Source organism: Polypterus senegalus, chromosome 1 (assembly GCF_016835505.1).
Source record: "Polypterus senegalus isolate Bchr_013 chromosome 1, ASM1683550v1, whole genome shotgun sequence".
Lineage (NCBI taxonomy): Eukaryota > Metazoa > Chordata > Cladistia > Polypteriformes > Polypteridae > Polypterus > Polypterus senegalus.
In genome coordinates this window covers 223042422-223059233 of record NC_053154.1, presented here as the reverse complement: position 1 = coordinate 223059233, position 16812 = coordinate 223042422, and the positions used below count along the sequence as shown (strand labels likewise).

Genomic DNA, 16812 nt, shown 5'->3' with positions numbered 1-16812 from the left:
TATACATACACTATGTGTGGACTGTAAAGCAATACATGTATAATTTCGTGCATTTTAACCAGGTGACATCTCTCAACTTGTTAAAATGTTGTATATAATTAATTTATATGAACCTTTACTTCAGTAAAATACACATTACGTTTGTATTGCGTATACACCTTGCTGTGTGATTATTTCAATGAACTCGTGGTATTGTCCCTATTCATACCCCACTACGCAGCGGCTGAATATGTTCACACATTCACACGTATAATAAATAATAATAATAATACTATTACTATTATTGTTATTAATTTCTTACATTTTTATAGCGCCTTTCTTACTACTCAAAGCAATTTTTAAAAATAAATAAATAAAATAACAGAAAGGAAGCCCCCCGGACACAAACCAGTGATCATTTAACTGCGAGTCAGCAATCTTACTCTTACCACCACCTTTTCCTGTTAGATACGTGCATTATCATTTTGAGCACCACATTTGTTATTTTATACTGCCATAAACAAATTATATCAAAAAGGTTTTTAAAAAGCGAATTTGAAGTAAAGAGGGTAAGTAATAACTATTTTCTTTTATAAGTCAGTCAAAACTGCTTAAGCCTAAAAAAAGATCGTCCTGTCGAAATAAGAGACTCTTTCACCTTGTTGACGTGAATCATCTTTAAATTAAATGCTGCCAAGAAGGAATAATAGAAATCACCGCGCTGCTTTCTAACTTTGATGAACTGAAGTTTTATTGGGTGAAAAAAATGATCGTCCGTGACAGATACATTTAATCAGTAGTGTGTGCGACCCACAATGTGTGAATTTGAGTGTTTGTGTTGTGTACGCGCATATATGTGGTTTTCTCAGTTTTACAATAAAAACAGACATCAGTTATTTGTGAAGCAGGAATCTATACTAATAAAAGGCAAAGCCCTCACTGACTGACTGACTCACTCACTCACTCACTCACTCACTCACTCACTGACTGACTCACTGACTCATCACTAATTCTCCAACTTCCCGTGTAGGTAGAAGGCTGAAATTTGGCAGGCTCATTCCTTACAGCTTACTTACAAAAGTTGGACAGGTTTCATTTCGAAATTCTATGCGTAATGGTCATAACTGGAACCTATTTTTTCGTCCATATACTATAATAGACTTCTGCTCGATGCCCGTGGGAGGCGGAGTTACGCAAACAGGACTAAGTTCCTTGCTGAAGCAGATTGCCCTTTAATGAAATGCTGCCAATAGGGAATAACAGATATCACAAGGAAGCTTTCCACCAATGATAAACCAGCGTCTCATGAGGTGAAAAAATGGGACGTACTGTGGCTGCGATTAATGCTTTCTGGTAACTCTACTTTTGAGAAGAATCTGTCATGGGTGGGACAAGAAGGAGCGAGTGAGGCGGGTACAATGAGCCGGGGCAGGACGGAGCGAGGCGAAGAGGCGGGTATCTGTGCGAGTGTTTTAAATAAGGACCCCCAACCAAGAGGGCTTACGAAACAAAACGCGACAGACAGGCATACGCTACATGTATAAAATGTGCACAATAATTACAACAGTGGTGAAGCAATGATGAAGCGAAAGGGAGATGCTAAACATGGGTGGCCGCGTTGTGCCTGCCCATAAATCCCAACCAATGTATATATCTGAACGGATCTATCTGAACCAATATATATATCAGAACGGATGTATCTGAACCGATGTATATATCTAAACCAATCTGTTTTAACCAATATATATATTTAAACCAATGTATATCAACCTATGTATATATTTGAATGGATCTATGCAAATCAATTTATATATAACTCAACCAATGTATATATCTGACCGGATGTATTCAAACCGATGTATATATCTCAACCAATATATCCCAACCAATGTATATATCTGAACCGAAATATATATCTGAACGGATATATTAAAACCAATGTATATATTCAAACCAATGTATCTGAACCGATATATATATCTGAACCAATGTATATATTTACGAACCAATCTTTTTTTCCTGAACGGCCCCTTATAATATATATATATATATTTTTATTTTTATATATCATATATATATATCATATATATATATATATATATATATATATATATATATATATATATATATATATATATATATATATATATATATATATATATATATATATATATATATATATATATATATATATATATATATATATATATATATATATATATAAGTCTTCATTATGGGTAGTGAGCTTGGTGAAACACCAGTAAAATAAACAAGTTGTACTTTTTAAAATAACTGCCGGTAACACTAATACACTTGTTATGATGTTCACAAAGCTTGTCAATGTCATTCAGACAAAAGGTTTTGCCTTGATTGTACAGCCACTATACTTTAGCTGACGTAATACATTCAACATTGACATATGTTGTCAGTTGTCCCAAGAAGGGGGACTTTCAGAATGGGGAAAAGGTGGTAGTCACATGGACCCTTTTTTGGTGTAAAGGGTGAGAATTGCCTCTCTTTGAATCCATGGCTTCTCACAGCAGACTTTGTATCCCATGGAGTATGAGCAGACATATAATTGTGAAGCAGAAAGAGGTGGCTGTCAGGTTTCCTCCCTGTTTTTCCCTAACTGACTGTAACAAAAATCAAATCAATCATTAAATTGTTATGAGGGTTTTATGAGGCATGTAATCAATATTGCATATATCCTCAGTATCATAAAAATGGTATCTATAGTCCTGCCTATACTGGCTTAGCAGTGTAAAGTTTCATCCCCAGTTGTAAAACAATTCCTAAATTTGCCCCAGAGTATATACAGTAGTTTGACAGATCAGGAGTCAATGATGTAGACAACCGGCACTCAAAGACATTGCTCAGGTTTAATTATCAAGAATAATCTCAAGCACCATCACAATTCAAATCTCAATTATGATTTCCTCCACAGTAGCAAAAGTGTTTTCTATCATTAATGGTAAAAGATGCTTAGATTTTGGGTCATCTTTGAGAGACATCTTGTTGCAAAAGAATTCTGCAGCCTACCTCTTGTCTGTGGCATATAAAGGGGACTGATCTCAGTGGAATAAGTGAAAATGAATCTCCAAAGTTGTACTGTTCTCTAGTATTATAGATTCAATTATCTTATGCCTGAGTGATATTAGAGATTCATTTATATTATAATACTTGATTTTGCAGCTTTCAGTAGCATCCATGTTGAATAGTTCTTAAGCAAGCAAAAAATGCTATAAATTACAAATGCTTGAAATTTTAATGCACATATTTTAGTATACAACTGCTAAACTCTGTCTACTTAATCATTTCAGATTTAGGTCCAACACTTTTTTTATCACATCTCTTTTTTTGATAAATCATTGGCATTATTTTTAAATTTTACAGTGAGAGCTCAAATTTAGCAGGTCAAAGAAACCAGACATAGTTCTGTAAACTAAGACTATTAAAACATATAAACAAATCACCATGGGTCATTTTAATTGATAAGAGTGGAAAAAACATGCCTGCAAAATCAGTATCCTATAACATGAAATAAAAAGTCTATTTAAAAGACAAATTAAATACCAGTGACTTAGAATACAAAGTGTTAATTACATTTAACAGGAATAATCAGAGTAGAATGTTTAAGTGAACTACCTGGCTATCATACAATAAATGGAAAAATTGTACCTGAAAGTCAAAAATCCTTTTTCCAAACTGAATTCTTTGCTGTGTATATGGAATTGCATTATCAAAACAGCCCTGTGCCAGTCCCAGCATCTAAACAAGAATAGATAAAGTGGTGTATTTGTTAATTACTTGTGGCATTTTAATAATTAAATCAAAAACTGACAAAGACAATATAATACTTTTTTCACTAAGAAGACCTTTGTTTTATGAGGGTTTCACTTCTGCAGACACATTTATTTGTATCTAATTTATCAAGCCCCACATTTGACAATTCATGATCAAGTGCTTGACTGTCTACATAATGACATATCTATGTAGCAAGGTTTTTGAAAAATACATAACATTATCCCACATGCCTCTCATAATGCAACCTTATTATATTTATTTTTTGAAAACCTTATTTATTTTGACCCAATGTCATTATAAACAAAGGCAGTTAGTAATGGGTCCAATGAGAAGAGTTACAGAGCAGCTATTTGTCCTACTGCATTGTCACCACAAATTATTATTGCCTTTTACAGTCGCGTGTTCATTATTTGTCTCTTGGGCATTTTTTATAATGTATTCCAAAACAATAGTTAATGTTGCTCTCAGATCACAAAGCCTATAAGTTGTTATCCTTCTAAATGGAGTTCACATCCTTTTGTAACATTTTGAAATGTCAATGATAAATAATACATTATTATAAACCCAATTTTTAATATGTTAGAAAATATATCGAAATAATATCTCTCAGTGTCAGGGATATAGTTTAAAGGTTTCATATTAACCTTTTAGACAAATAGATTTCCTCATAATAATCACTAAAATAAATGGAGAACTTCTGTCTAACTCTACCTCTTCAGCAGTGTAGTCCTGTATCATTTTATCCATATATTCACACGTGGTCACTAAGACATCAGGAGATTTAAAAATAAATACACTGTAAACATTTACAATAAAATTTTAAAAAAATTATAGGATGAGTTGACAACTAATCCACAACGAACATAGTAAAAGGGCAAGTCATCTCGGTCTGACTATGAATTTCAAGGTCACAGTAGTCTTTTTTGGTCATTACTGCTCTTAAGCACATGCAGCATTGTAACGTCCCCAGAAATAATACATGAAACATCTAATAAATGAGGACTCACTAGCCAACACCTAGGAGATACAATTCCTCTGACAGTTTAGTTTTCTTTGTGATAAATGCAGGTATGATATAAAGGCAGGAAAGTTAGGATGATTCCAAGAGCCTGTGACTGACAGGGTCATAGAAAAATAGGAAACATAATTTTATCAGTTTTTATTAGTTAGCTTTTGGAATTATATGTAAAAGAATACTTTACTAATAATTTAGAAGCTAATGTTTCAGAACATAATTTAAAATTGCCAGTCCACCTAACCTGCATGTCTTTGAACTGTGGGAGGAAACCGGAGTACCCAGAGGAAACCCATGCAGACACAGGGAGAACATGTATATCCCCTTCCATTTTTTTTTGCATAAATTAAAATGCTAAAGCCAAATTCCAGGTTCCAGAAACCAAAGTGTATATAGTGGGGGGAGGGGGGCATTATTAAAGATAAAATTAATTTGCAGAAACCTTGGTTAATTGCTAATAATTATCCTCTGTTACCAAAGGTTTGTGAAATCCTATATAAAATTCTTCATAAAATCTATGCAGTTATTTATAAGAGAAATATTTTGAGTTACAGTTATTAATTGCACATGTTATCATTCACGAACCTGACGAAGTTTAACACAGAAGTTCTACAGAAACCTATTGGAAGAACTATCTACTCGGATTGGCCAGAAACTTATTTTATGTTTTCAAAATAAAGGATATTTTCTTTTATAAGAACAAATATCCATCCATCCATCTATCTATTATCCAACCCGCTATATCCTAACTACAGGGTCAGGGCGTCTGCTGGAGCTAATCCCACTTAATTTCTAATCAATTTTTAATATTAAATTTTTTATATTATTTTAATATTATTAACAGCAATATAAGAGACATCTTGCATTATCCTCTCTCATCTGCATTACAAAGTTCAGATTCAAATAGACAAACTTAGTTGCATGTTCAAGGTCAATATTTATAGAAAACAGTAAGAGACTAAGCCACATACAGCATCATTTTGTTTTCCACAAGTGAAGAACTGGATGACACACTGCCTTCACATTCATCTATTTTATTATTGATACTTCAATATGTCTGTGGTAGCCCCACTCTTATCATACAAATGATGGTTAAATCTCTCATGCTTTCTGCTGTAGATGCTATTCATATGGATTAATGTATTTCTATACAAATCTAAATGATTACAACTTCAGAAGTTTAACTAGGCAGCCTGAAACTTTTGAGATACTGCCTAAAGTTTATTTTGTGGAAATATAACTATCTAAAGTTAGACAATAAAAAGATAATAAAAGCTATAACAATATTTTGCACTATGTGATTGCCGCATATAATGTTTATGTCCTTTAACGACCCGGTTGTAGTTTAGCAGAGTGAAGCTCAGCCAAAACATACATTTTAGTTTTGTTAACATACTTCTTCTCATTCATCCACTACATAGAGTATGTAACATCTAGGTATCCCATCTATGACGGTATAGTTCATGACATATAAAACCACTGAGCTGGATGTGCTGGTAGAAGGTGTCAGATTAATAATTATTAAAAAAAGAAAAATGATTGAAAGAAGTAAGTCACAATGTGTTTCTTGATGTCCGCAAGTTAATTTCACAATCAAGCACACCTGCTTTACAGACTATAAGACTTATGCCATCTGGAGATGATCATTCAGGCAAACTAATAGAGACCACCATTTTTTAGGCTGAAGTACTAGAACAATAAATACACACCACACAGTAGTACAGGGTCAGATTTATAAAACAAGAGATCCAAAATGTGAATACACAACATTCCACGCAAAAGTCAGGATTTATAAAAGAACACTTGATAGGAGCATCTCTGACCCATTCATATGCAACATTACAGAACAAGTGGGAAATGCCGAGACCCTTGATCAAGTACAAAAATGAAGTCAAACAAGGTAAATAATGACTCACATGCCTAATAATTCATATCGTTATTATAATGTACGTTGATGTGACAAACATATTAGATCTCAAAAGTGTTGATGTGCAGACTCTAATTTAGTTCCCTTTTAAGAGGGCCAATGCTATGTATTTGAACTGAAGAATCATCATCTCTTGATAGGGCTATCTGTTGTCACTTCTCGGAGAACTAGCCAACAGTTCAGGAATATCTCAGCCAAGCTTCAGTTCCATCATGCCCGCTGTCCTGGAAGCAATTAACCAACTGAAGAGGTGATTCGTTCAGTTTATGTATGGTATGGGTGTACATATATAAAACATAACATTTTTAGCAAACATATAAAGTCAATTTACCACAGTCAGGTTTTCCGAATATATTTGGAGCGACTGACTACACTTACATTGCAATAAGGGCACCAAACAAGAATGAAGCTGCTTTTGTTAACCATAAGCAGTTACATTCGACTAACATATAAGTCACCTTTGATTCCATGATGGGAATGATGAACATTGTGGCTTGGTGGCCTGCATCAATCCAGATTTAATTCACACAACTTGATGATGGTGCTGTACATGATGTCTGGCTTTTTGATAAGGTAACTGGCTGAACACTCAGATTTTCATAGGGCCAATACTACTCATTGTAGCAACATTACACATGCCAGGTGATAATGGCCACCTGCTAGGATCCTGCCACTTTACACCTTTTTGACCCCCAGAACACAGAGGAGAGGTGCTATAACAGCTTGCACGATCTAGTGTACTCAGATAAAAGAGAACAGCATAGTACTCCCCAAATGTACATGGTAGTGCATAGATGTGTATGGTAGGAGGCTGCTCTAGAAGTCAATGAAGGTCAGCACTGTAATTACATACAGTATTTATGAGGTTAATTAGCATAGTTCATATATGGTTGTTTCAGGTGGCAACTGGATGGGGTTCAAGGGGTGTTCATGAGAAAACTGCATAAAAATGTATGAAGAGCAGGTGTTAGTAATCTGATTTTTTAATTTTTTCCATACGCTTTTATCTGTGTTAGGCTCAAATCCACACAAAGTTTTATAAATGAGACCTGGCAACTCTCACATCTAGCTTGATCACTAATATATATCTTTTCTTGGAGGGTGGTGATTTCCCCCTCTTGACTGTAACATTTCCATTTGGGATTTAATTGTACCTTTTTGGTCCCATTACTTTAATCTGTGTCTGTGTAAGACGATGCAGGAAGAAGAACATTTAATGAAAGTATATAAAGGAAGGGTGATATAATGACTTTGATTGAGCAAAATGATTTTTATTGGCTAAGTGTACTTCATTAAAATAGTAAAGCAAGAGTGATATGTATGGCAGCAACTGATGTTTGCATAATACATGAAAACATATTTAAAACATGTACCTGTAGGTGGTGCTCTAGGAACAAAAAAACAAAAACAAAACCTCAACAGAATAAACTTAATGCGAAAGATAACAAAAAATGTATAGAAAGTTCTATAAAATATTAGTCTATATAATAAAATACAGAAGTGTTTGTTGATTAAAAAGTGAACTTCCTGTATGAAAAGCTCTTTTTACAGCTATACAGGACATCAAAATGACAACGAAATCTAAATGTACGTTTTCTGGAAAGATGTTCTTGGCAATTATATCTATAATAATCTAAAAGCCATGACTAGCATCTTTGAAATCCACATGTATGTTAAAAACAAAATTTTCCAGAAAAGAAATGATAAGGGAATATTTTTGTAATCATTAGCCCAGGCAACAATAATTTTAAACTACTGTAACCCTCAACGAGGTTAGTTATTCTTAGAAAGTTGTAGACAATCTATGAACATTTTCAAGTCTTGGCAGAGACCTATCAAGAAATACTTGCAGCTGCAAGAATAGTTTTACCAGATACATTAAATTATACATTATCTATGGGGTGTGTGCTGTTACCCCACCTATAAAATAATTTTATTAAACTAATGAAGTTTAAATTAAAAATCACAAAAATGCTAGACAATTCATTAAAATCTGAAGCAACTGTTGGCAATACAAACATTTTTAGAAGCTACTGCATATTGTATCAATATTAAAAAAGTAAAAACACACACAAACCTGAGCAGCTATCCCAATTCTGCCCTCATTCAGCATTCCAATAGCATACTTGTAGCCTTGGCCTAATTCCCCTAAGATATTGCTCTCAGGCACCTGTAACATTAAAAAAGACAAAAATTACCAAAAATACCAAGAACAAAAAAAGTAATTATGATGATGAGAAAAAAAACAACTTTTAAGCCATTATTGTTTGATAAATATGGCTTTGATTACATGAGTTCCTGCATGAGTAAGCACTGACTTCAATTCACCCTGAGCCGACTTTAATATGTAGAGGAGATGTGAGAAAATGAGGTGCCAGAACAAGGCAGGCATAGAGAAAGGATGCCAACATGCCTCTGCCATAACCTTGGTAGACGAGAGACTAATATCGGCCATAACTTGCTGATAAACAGGTTTTCCTCTGAACATGTGGACACAAGTAGTCGAGATTTACAGTTTAGTATTAGGGCATTTGCGATTAACAGCTATGTGCCCAGGGATGTTAAGAACAGTTAATAACTAGATTATTCTAAGTAAAATAAAAAAGCAACGTCACATGCATCTACTGAATTTAACTTTCTGCTTGTTCAAAACAGGATGCTGCACTCTACTCTAAATGTAAGGAAATGGCCAGCAGAGGTCGTCACAACACTGAAATAAAACTCTTGCATGGCAGGAATAAGCACCATTTATTATAAACTCCAAAGTGCTATCCTTGGCTTACTGAGAGCCTAATCCTATGAATTTTAACTTTCAAAATATGTGGATTGTCTTTATTCCTCTGTGATTGACCATAATTTTGAGTGACCTTAAATGCAAATTTTTTATTTTGTTGATTCAAAATCATATTTGTTTTGCATTACAACTTAAGCAAAATGCAGCAAAATGAGCCTAGAACAGAACAGAATGATATAATAAGTGCTTAAGCTTCACCACTCTGATTGGAAGGCAGTTGAATATGAATGCATTTATGTTTGTGTGTGAGAAAAAGAGGAGTGAAAATTAAAAATGTTCACAATATGATGCTATGGTTTAGGAAAGTTTTACTAAACAAAACGTGAAAGATAAAAATAAGACAAATGGAATGAATTAAAATACTACAATTAAACAACATGATTTCAAATTTTTAATGCAACTTTTAATATGAGTTTTCACTTAAGCCAACCCCACCACGGAGATTATTAATTCACTGTGAAACATGCAAGCCTGGCATGGCAAGGTATCACACTGGGTAGGACTGCCACCAAACAGATCCGCGTTTTGGATTTGAATCCCATGCCCAGTCATTGTCCTTGTGAAGTCTGCACATTCTCACTGTCTCTGCCAAGGTTTTCCTCCAGGTACTCTGACTTTTCTTCCACATTCCCAAAAACACAACAATTAGGGAAGTGCAAACCTTCGTGAATAAACATGGGAACACTGACAATATCTAAAATGTTTCACATCTAAAAAGACAAAAGCTAAATACTATATTTTAAGCACATTTAGATTTAATTATTGAATATATCTTCAGTACCTTAACATTATCAAAGGTCAATGGACAAGTAGAAGATGCCCTTAGCCCCAGTTTGTTTTCCTTTTTTCCAATACTCAGTCCTTCAGTATCTCTATCCACAATAAAGCAAGTTATTCCCCTGTAGCCCTACATAAACAGAAAATTTACAATTAAAATACACAAACAGGCACAACAAAAACATTAAAAACAAATAATTCAGTACAGCAGAAGCCTTATTTTACATTAAAAGGATCACAAAAATTGATGACTAAACAGCATTGCCAAAAGAAAAGTGCACACTGTCTATCCCTTATGAGGTGGTAATTAATAATTGGCAAAGAGGCTAAGGTAGAATTTTGTTGTCTTTAGCTTTTATAAATGTTGCTAATAGTATTGGAGCCAACTTATTTAAACTTTTTATAATTTTCCACTGGGTAGCCAACAAGGCCTGCATCTTTCCCACACTGGGCTGAGTTTATAGCATAATTCTGACAGCGTCAGAGGTTTATCCAGTTCTCTGTACACTAAGAATATATAGCTGTGGTATCTGTAATGCATCTAAAACTCATTAGACTGTGTCTTGCCTTCTTTAAACTGGGTAAAACAAAAGGACTTATAGTACTCTCTATATGTGTGGGTTGTATTTTTATGGTCAATAATTTTATCTGTGTTGGTAATTTTAGTTATCGGGTTGCAAACTCCTGCTTGTGGATTTGTTTAGTGAAGATCTTACTAGTCTTCTCTCCATGTTCAAAGTAATGACCTGCCGTATACTTGATCTATTCTGGTAATTTTGCTGATTAACTCCAAAACCATCTAGGTTTCAAATGTGTTTCTCTGGGAAAGATATGAAATAAACTATCTTCTTAAAGCCTTTAAAGTTTCCCCAGAGTATTCTTGCAGAGACTTCTGAGGATGCATTTTTCTATAAAATATAATCACATTTGCTCAGAGATGAACTTTGTACAGCTCTCATCTGCTAACAACAAGGGGTTAAGACGGCAACTATGTGATGAGTGTTTAGGGAATAGTGATTTAAGCTCCATGATCAAAAAATTATTATTGATTAAGAAATAATCAATTCTTGAGTAACTGTGACATACTGATGAGAAGAAGGAATATGCTTGAGTTTGGATTTAAAAATTTCTATGGGTCTCATACGTTATGATCCATTACAAACTATGTGATTATTTTTGAGGTGCTCAATGTTATCGCCACTGTAGTGGAAGACCAGGTCTGGATTTAAAACACAATTAAAGTTTCCAGCCATTTTGATTTTATGAGTGATCACATTAGGAATAGATGAAAATACATTTTGGATGAAATCTCTATCATCCACATTAGGTGCATACATATATATCAAAATGACTTTGGATTTAAATAAATTACCTTTCGCCATGACATATTGCCCTTCTGGATCAGACACTACATCCATCCATCCATCCATTTTCCAACCCGCTGAATCCAAACACAGGGTCACGGGGGTCTGCTGGAGCCAATCCCAGCCAACACAGGGCACAAGGCAGGAACCAATCCCAGGCAGGGTGCCAACCCACCGCAGGACACACCCAAACACCAAGCACACACTAGGGCCAATTTAGAATCGCCAGTACACCTAACCTGCATGTCTTTGGACTGTGGGAAGAAACCGGAGCGCCCGGAGGAAACCCACGCAGACACGGGGAGAACATGCAAACTCCACGCAGGGAGGACCCGGGAAGCAAACCCAGGTCTCCTAACTGTGAGGCATGAGCGCTACCACCGCAGCACCGTGCTGCCTGATACTACATCTGATATTATAAATGAGATTGTTGTGTTTATTAAGATTCACACACCTCTAGTTTTCTTTGTATAGCTGGAGTAAAACCTTTGGCCAGTCCAAACTCTTTGCAGCAGAAACTGGTATTTACTTATTAAGTGAGTCTCCTGTAAAAAAATATCATCGTGGCATTTAGACCTGTCAGGTAAGAAAATACCTTTTTCTCTTTAGATTGTTATTGAGAAATTCGACATTGCAGCTCACAAAATTCACTGTTTGGTCAAAGAACAATTCTGAACTTTTCAGGGTTTTTTGAAAACCTAAGTAAAGGTAGTATGTTATTTTATACAATAGCTTTAACCTTGATTTAATATTGTTTCCAGGTATTTCGGCTAAGGAGCCTATTATTTTGTTTGCAGTTAGCATTGTTGGGGTAAAAAGGATAAATATGAAGTAACCTGGAAAAAAAGAGCCAAAAACTGAATGCATAGTTACAGCAAATGTGGCATTACAAATAGACCAAGCTGCAAGGAGAATCTTCCTTGCATTACCAAGACACAATAGGATTTACGCTCATGTTTCAAATTAATGTGGGGATTGATCTTTTAGCTTTTTTTCTGCTTCTTTAGGGGAATTAAATATGTAGAAATGGTCATCAAAAATCACTTTCAATTTAGCTAGAAACAAGAGGCTGTATCTGATTTCAGCTTTGTCTAAATGCTGTTTAATGCAGTAGAATGCAGCTCATTCGGCAGATGTTGAAGGATAGAAACTTGGGATAATATGAATGCGGTTATTTTCAAATATAATATCTTTTTTCTGTCTGAAAATTGACATAAAATTTTATATAACCTGTAGTATGTGAAATCAAGCTTCTCTGTTCTGTGGCATTCGATCCACATATGAGGTAAGCTGATGAGATCTTGGTGTCTGATTTGAAGTTATCTCCAATTATTTAAGAGAACAAGTCATCCATCAATTTCACTTAATTTGGACTTTCAAGGTTTTCAGGGAGACCTTCGATTCTGAGGTAGTTCCTTCTATATCTATCTTCCAGCACAGCTAATTTATCACCAAGCACTTTGCATTCAGATTCGCAACAGTTCCTTTTTTGTCAACGGTGGAAGTCAATTGTTCAACTTCTTCAATATGAGTCATAAATGTTTGCTTAACTTCTTCAAGATGAGCACCAAGTACTCAAATATTATTCTCAATTTTACTCATATTTTCCTTTATTTTTCATCAATTGTTACTAGAATGTTTTTAAAGCTTACAGGAAAGTTATTACTTAAACTTATATTTGCGTCTTTTAAATCCTGAAGCAGATTGTCTATTCTGTTGTCAGGTTTGTCATTGCCCTTGTGTATATCCTCATTTATATCATTCTTTATATCGTTTATACTGCCCCCGAGTGTGGTAATCACTACCTTCAGCTCAGACAGTTAATTTTCATTTTCTCCACGCACCAAAGGTGGAGCTGCAAGTTTGCTTGGTGTTGATGCTGTTGACTCACTCAATGTATTGGTAGTAGTTGACAGCACAGATAGTGACGCAATCCTCAGTTCCAATAACCTATGTGAGATTGGTGAATTCTCACTGCCCGCCTCCCTCATTAGATTTTGTCTGAAGCCAATGCTGCAGCATGAAGTCCCGGATGATCCATTCCTTCGACCCATCTCCTCCAACTCTAGTAGGCTGTATTATGAACTTGATACTGGTTTAGCCTTTAATGGAACTTTAGCTACCTTTTCCTTCTTTATCTGAACCCTTGATCTCCTGCTCATGCTTTTAATTTACTTAGAATTAAATCCTCTTGGGTTGGCTAAATACAGGATACCTCAGAATAATATTAGAAAAAAAATCTAAATAACACCACTGCTAGCAGAGCTCCATCCTAGATATTAATCTCTTACAATGGCCGATACCAACTCCCATGTCACCCATACTATTAGATCCCGAGATATACATCCTCTGTAGAAACCACCTTTGTGTTTTTTTAAAGAACCTCCATAGGTCAATTAATCAGTTTCAAGCAAAAAAAAAAAAAAGAAATATTAAATTGTGAGGTTTGAAGGTATCAAAACATTGTGATTTGAACTTGCTATTTACCCAAATTCAGTTAATAATTTAGTTGTCTAGTATGTCTAAAACAATCGAGAATTAAAAGCCTTCTACATGTTAATTTCAATTAATTACTATGCAATTCATTGAATGAATTTATAGTTCCAGTTACTTTAACAGCTGGTGGTCACTTTAATCATTCTCTTTATGATTTTAAATCTTTCTGTACCTATCACTTGTTCATGATTAAAAAGTTTAGCTCCTTTAACCATTCTACATAGCATGCTCTATACACTGCTCCTTGGATTTTCTCTGAAGCTGTTTTTTCTCATAATGTATAGGAATGCAGGAAAAAACTGGACTGAATGGGAAAATTATATTGGTTTCTTCCCCAACCTCTCTTTCAAGCAGCTTTCAACAGAAGATCCCAGATAAACGGGAACACCGTGTGTTTCTCAGTGCTGCCATAAAGTATTTTACAATTGTAAAAATGCTCAATTAGTCAAAGGCAGCCCTTATTCATAAAAATGTATTTAACATACAGTTTAAAGTAATTGATTCTTTCAAAAAAGAGTTAAATACAAAGTTGCCTGAAAAACATTTAAAGTACTAAAATATTAAAGTCAAGTCCTGTGGCCTTGTGTATTTTCCTTCAGTGGCATTTAAGAATCCTAGATTCTGATGACAACTGTTTGTTCACAAGGGTTTTAGGATGTTTTCCCAAGTAAGTAGGGTTTTTCCCCCTCTTGCAACATTTCTAAGGCCATCCTCTTAATCTCTAACATCTAATTGCTCCTTCCGCTCTGTTAAACCTTTGGTAAAATTGCAATCAATTGCTATATAAGTTTATTGTATATATTATATTGTATACTTTTCCATTGTTTTATGGTAACAAATCTATATTAGTTTCTTCTGATGTTATTTTTTATGCTTTATTATTTTTGTCTAACTTGAAATAAATTATAAGATATATTGCAAAATACTTTAAAAACATTAACAAATGCACAACCACAGTAAGTGAACATCATCAAAATTGTTACTAAATAAACTGAAATAAGTAAACATATTTTACATGGCAATGATCCTACTTACTGCTGAAGCATTAGCGTTGGCCATGACAAGAAAGACTCCGGCTTGCTCAGAATTACTTATCCACATCTTGGACCCATTGATGATGTAATAATCTTTGTGCTTTTCTGCCTTTGTTTTCAAAGAAAAGGCATCACTTCCAGATTCTGCTTCTGAAAGACAAAAACTGCCTATCTGCAACAGGCAACAACAAAAAGGAAATTCACACATTTGCACAACTAATGTAAAACTTCTGCATTATATATTGTATTTAAAGTATGTTTATAAATAATCAGTATGTCAATAATAATAATAATATTTTATTTAACTGATATCATTATATATTGTTCAGTAAATAGATACATTAAAAAGAGTGAATAACAGATCAGTTTAATCACATTATAAAACAGTTATTTTTTTCATCCCATTCTTTCTTGTTTGTGCCATTACCCCAGCTACCCCTACCACCTAATCCTCCTTGCATCTCTTGCCAGGCTACTCTAATTACAACATTGCCACACAATGGGAGGGGCAGAGGAAAAGTAAAAGAGGGTGCACGGAGATGATGGTGTTGTTTAAACATTGAGTACTTTGTGCCTTTCCAACAACTACCTCTTCCAATAGTATTTTGATGGGTATTGTTTTTCATTCTTGCACTTTGACCTACTTTTTTTCATATTTTTAGATGATGATTTTGTCTATTTTTTTTGTTACTTTTTGGAACTTTTGTTTATGATGTAACTTTTTTGACCAAAAAAGTTTACATATCTTTTGCTTGATTGTTTATGTTAGCTGCATTTGATATTGTTCCTTCCAATTTGAAAGGTGAACATTATACTTTCTTCTAAGGCTGATCTTTAAGGAAACACAAGCTGTATAATAAAGTTATTAAAACAACAGTCTTCTATGAGAGTAGTCACTAAATGATTAATTTTGTTGCCTCTACAAAACTGACTGTGAGGCATGGCACTTCACACAACGTTCACACAATACATTTCTCTAGCTGACAGTTAATGCATCAAATATTAAAAATAAACAAACAATAAAATGGCATATATTGCAGCTTCTACTGAAAAAATACATACAAATCATATCAATACTATAACTAAAATATATATTCAAGCTTATCTATGTAATTAAAATGAGAAAACCTTTATTACCATGTTTGTAGCAAGCCTGGGGAGATAATAACTTTTCTGTTCTTCAGTACCACATTTTCTAAACAGTGTATTGATGAGTGTATTCTGAATGTCACACAGGACGGCAACTGATGGATCAACCTTAGCCAGCTCTTCGATCACAAGAATTGATGTGAAGAAAGAAGCTCCAGTTCCACCATAATGTTCATCAATTTCAATGCCCATTAACTAAAAAAAGGGATGAATCATTAAAAATAAAAGCATCAGAGAAGGAACAGAAAACTTGGAAAACTATCCCTAGATTATAAACAATTGAAGAAAAAATACTAATACCATGTTTCTAATGACAATTATGCCATCACTTTAAATTCAAAATACAAAATTAAACAAATTAAAGTTAACGCTGTAAACCTCTTAATAATATACACAATGACAACTATTGAAAAGAGATTCTAATGACAGTTGGACACTCTTCAAAACTGGGTAAAAACCTTTAAAATGTTATT

The 16812-nt window shown here is 34.2% G+C and overlaps 1 protein-coding gene across 1 annotated transcript in view; it reads right to left on the bottom strand.

Annotated features, from left to right (window-relative positions):
• acadsb (acyl-CoA dehydrogenase short/branched chain) overlaps positions 1-16812 on the bottom strand; it is a 70409-nt gene that overhangs the window by 26759 nt on the left and 26838 nt on the right. The window contains exons 4-8 of the mRNA XM_039769444.1: positions 16328-16534; positions 15192-15362; positions 10301-10426; positions 8803-8895; positions 3658-3747 (exon numbers count right to left, since the gene is read on the bottom strand). Of these exons, the coding sequence (XP_039625378.1) occupies positions 3658-3747; positions 8803-8895; positions 10301-10426; positions 15192-15362; positions 16328-16534 (687 nt within the window). The remainder of the gene's footprint in view (positions 1-3657; positions 3748-8802; positions 8896-10300; positions 10427-15191; positions 15363-16327; positions 16535-16812) is intronic.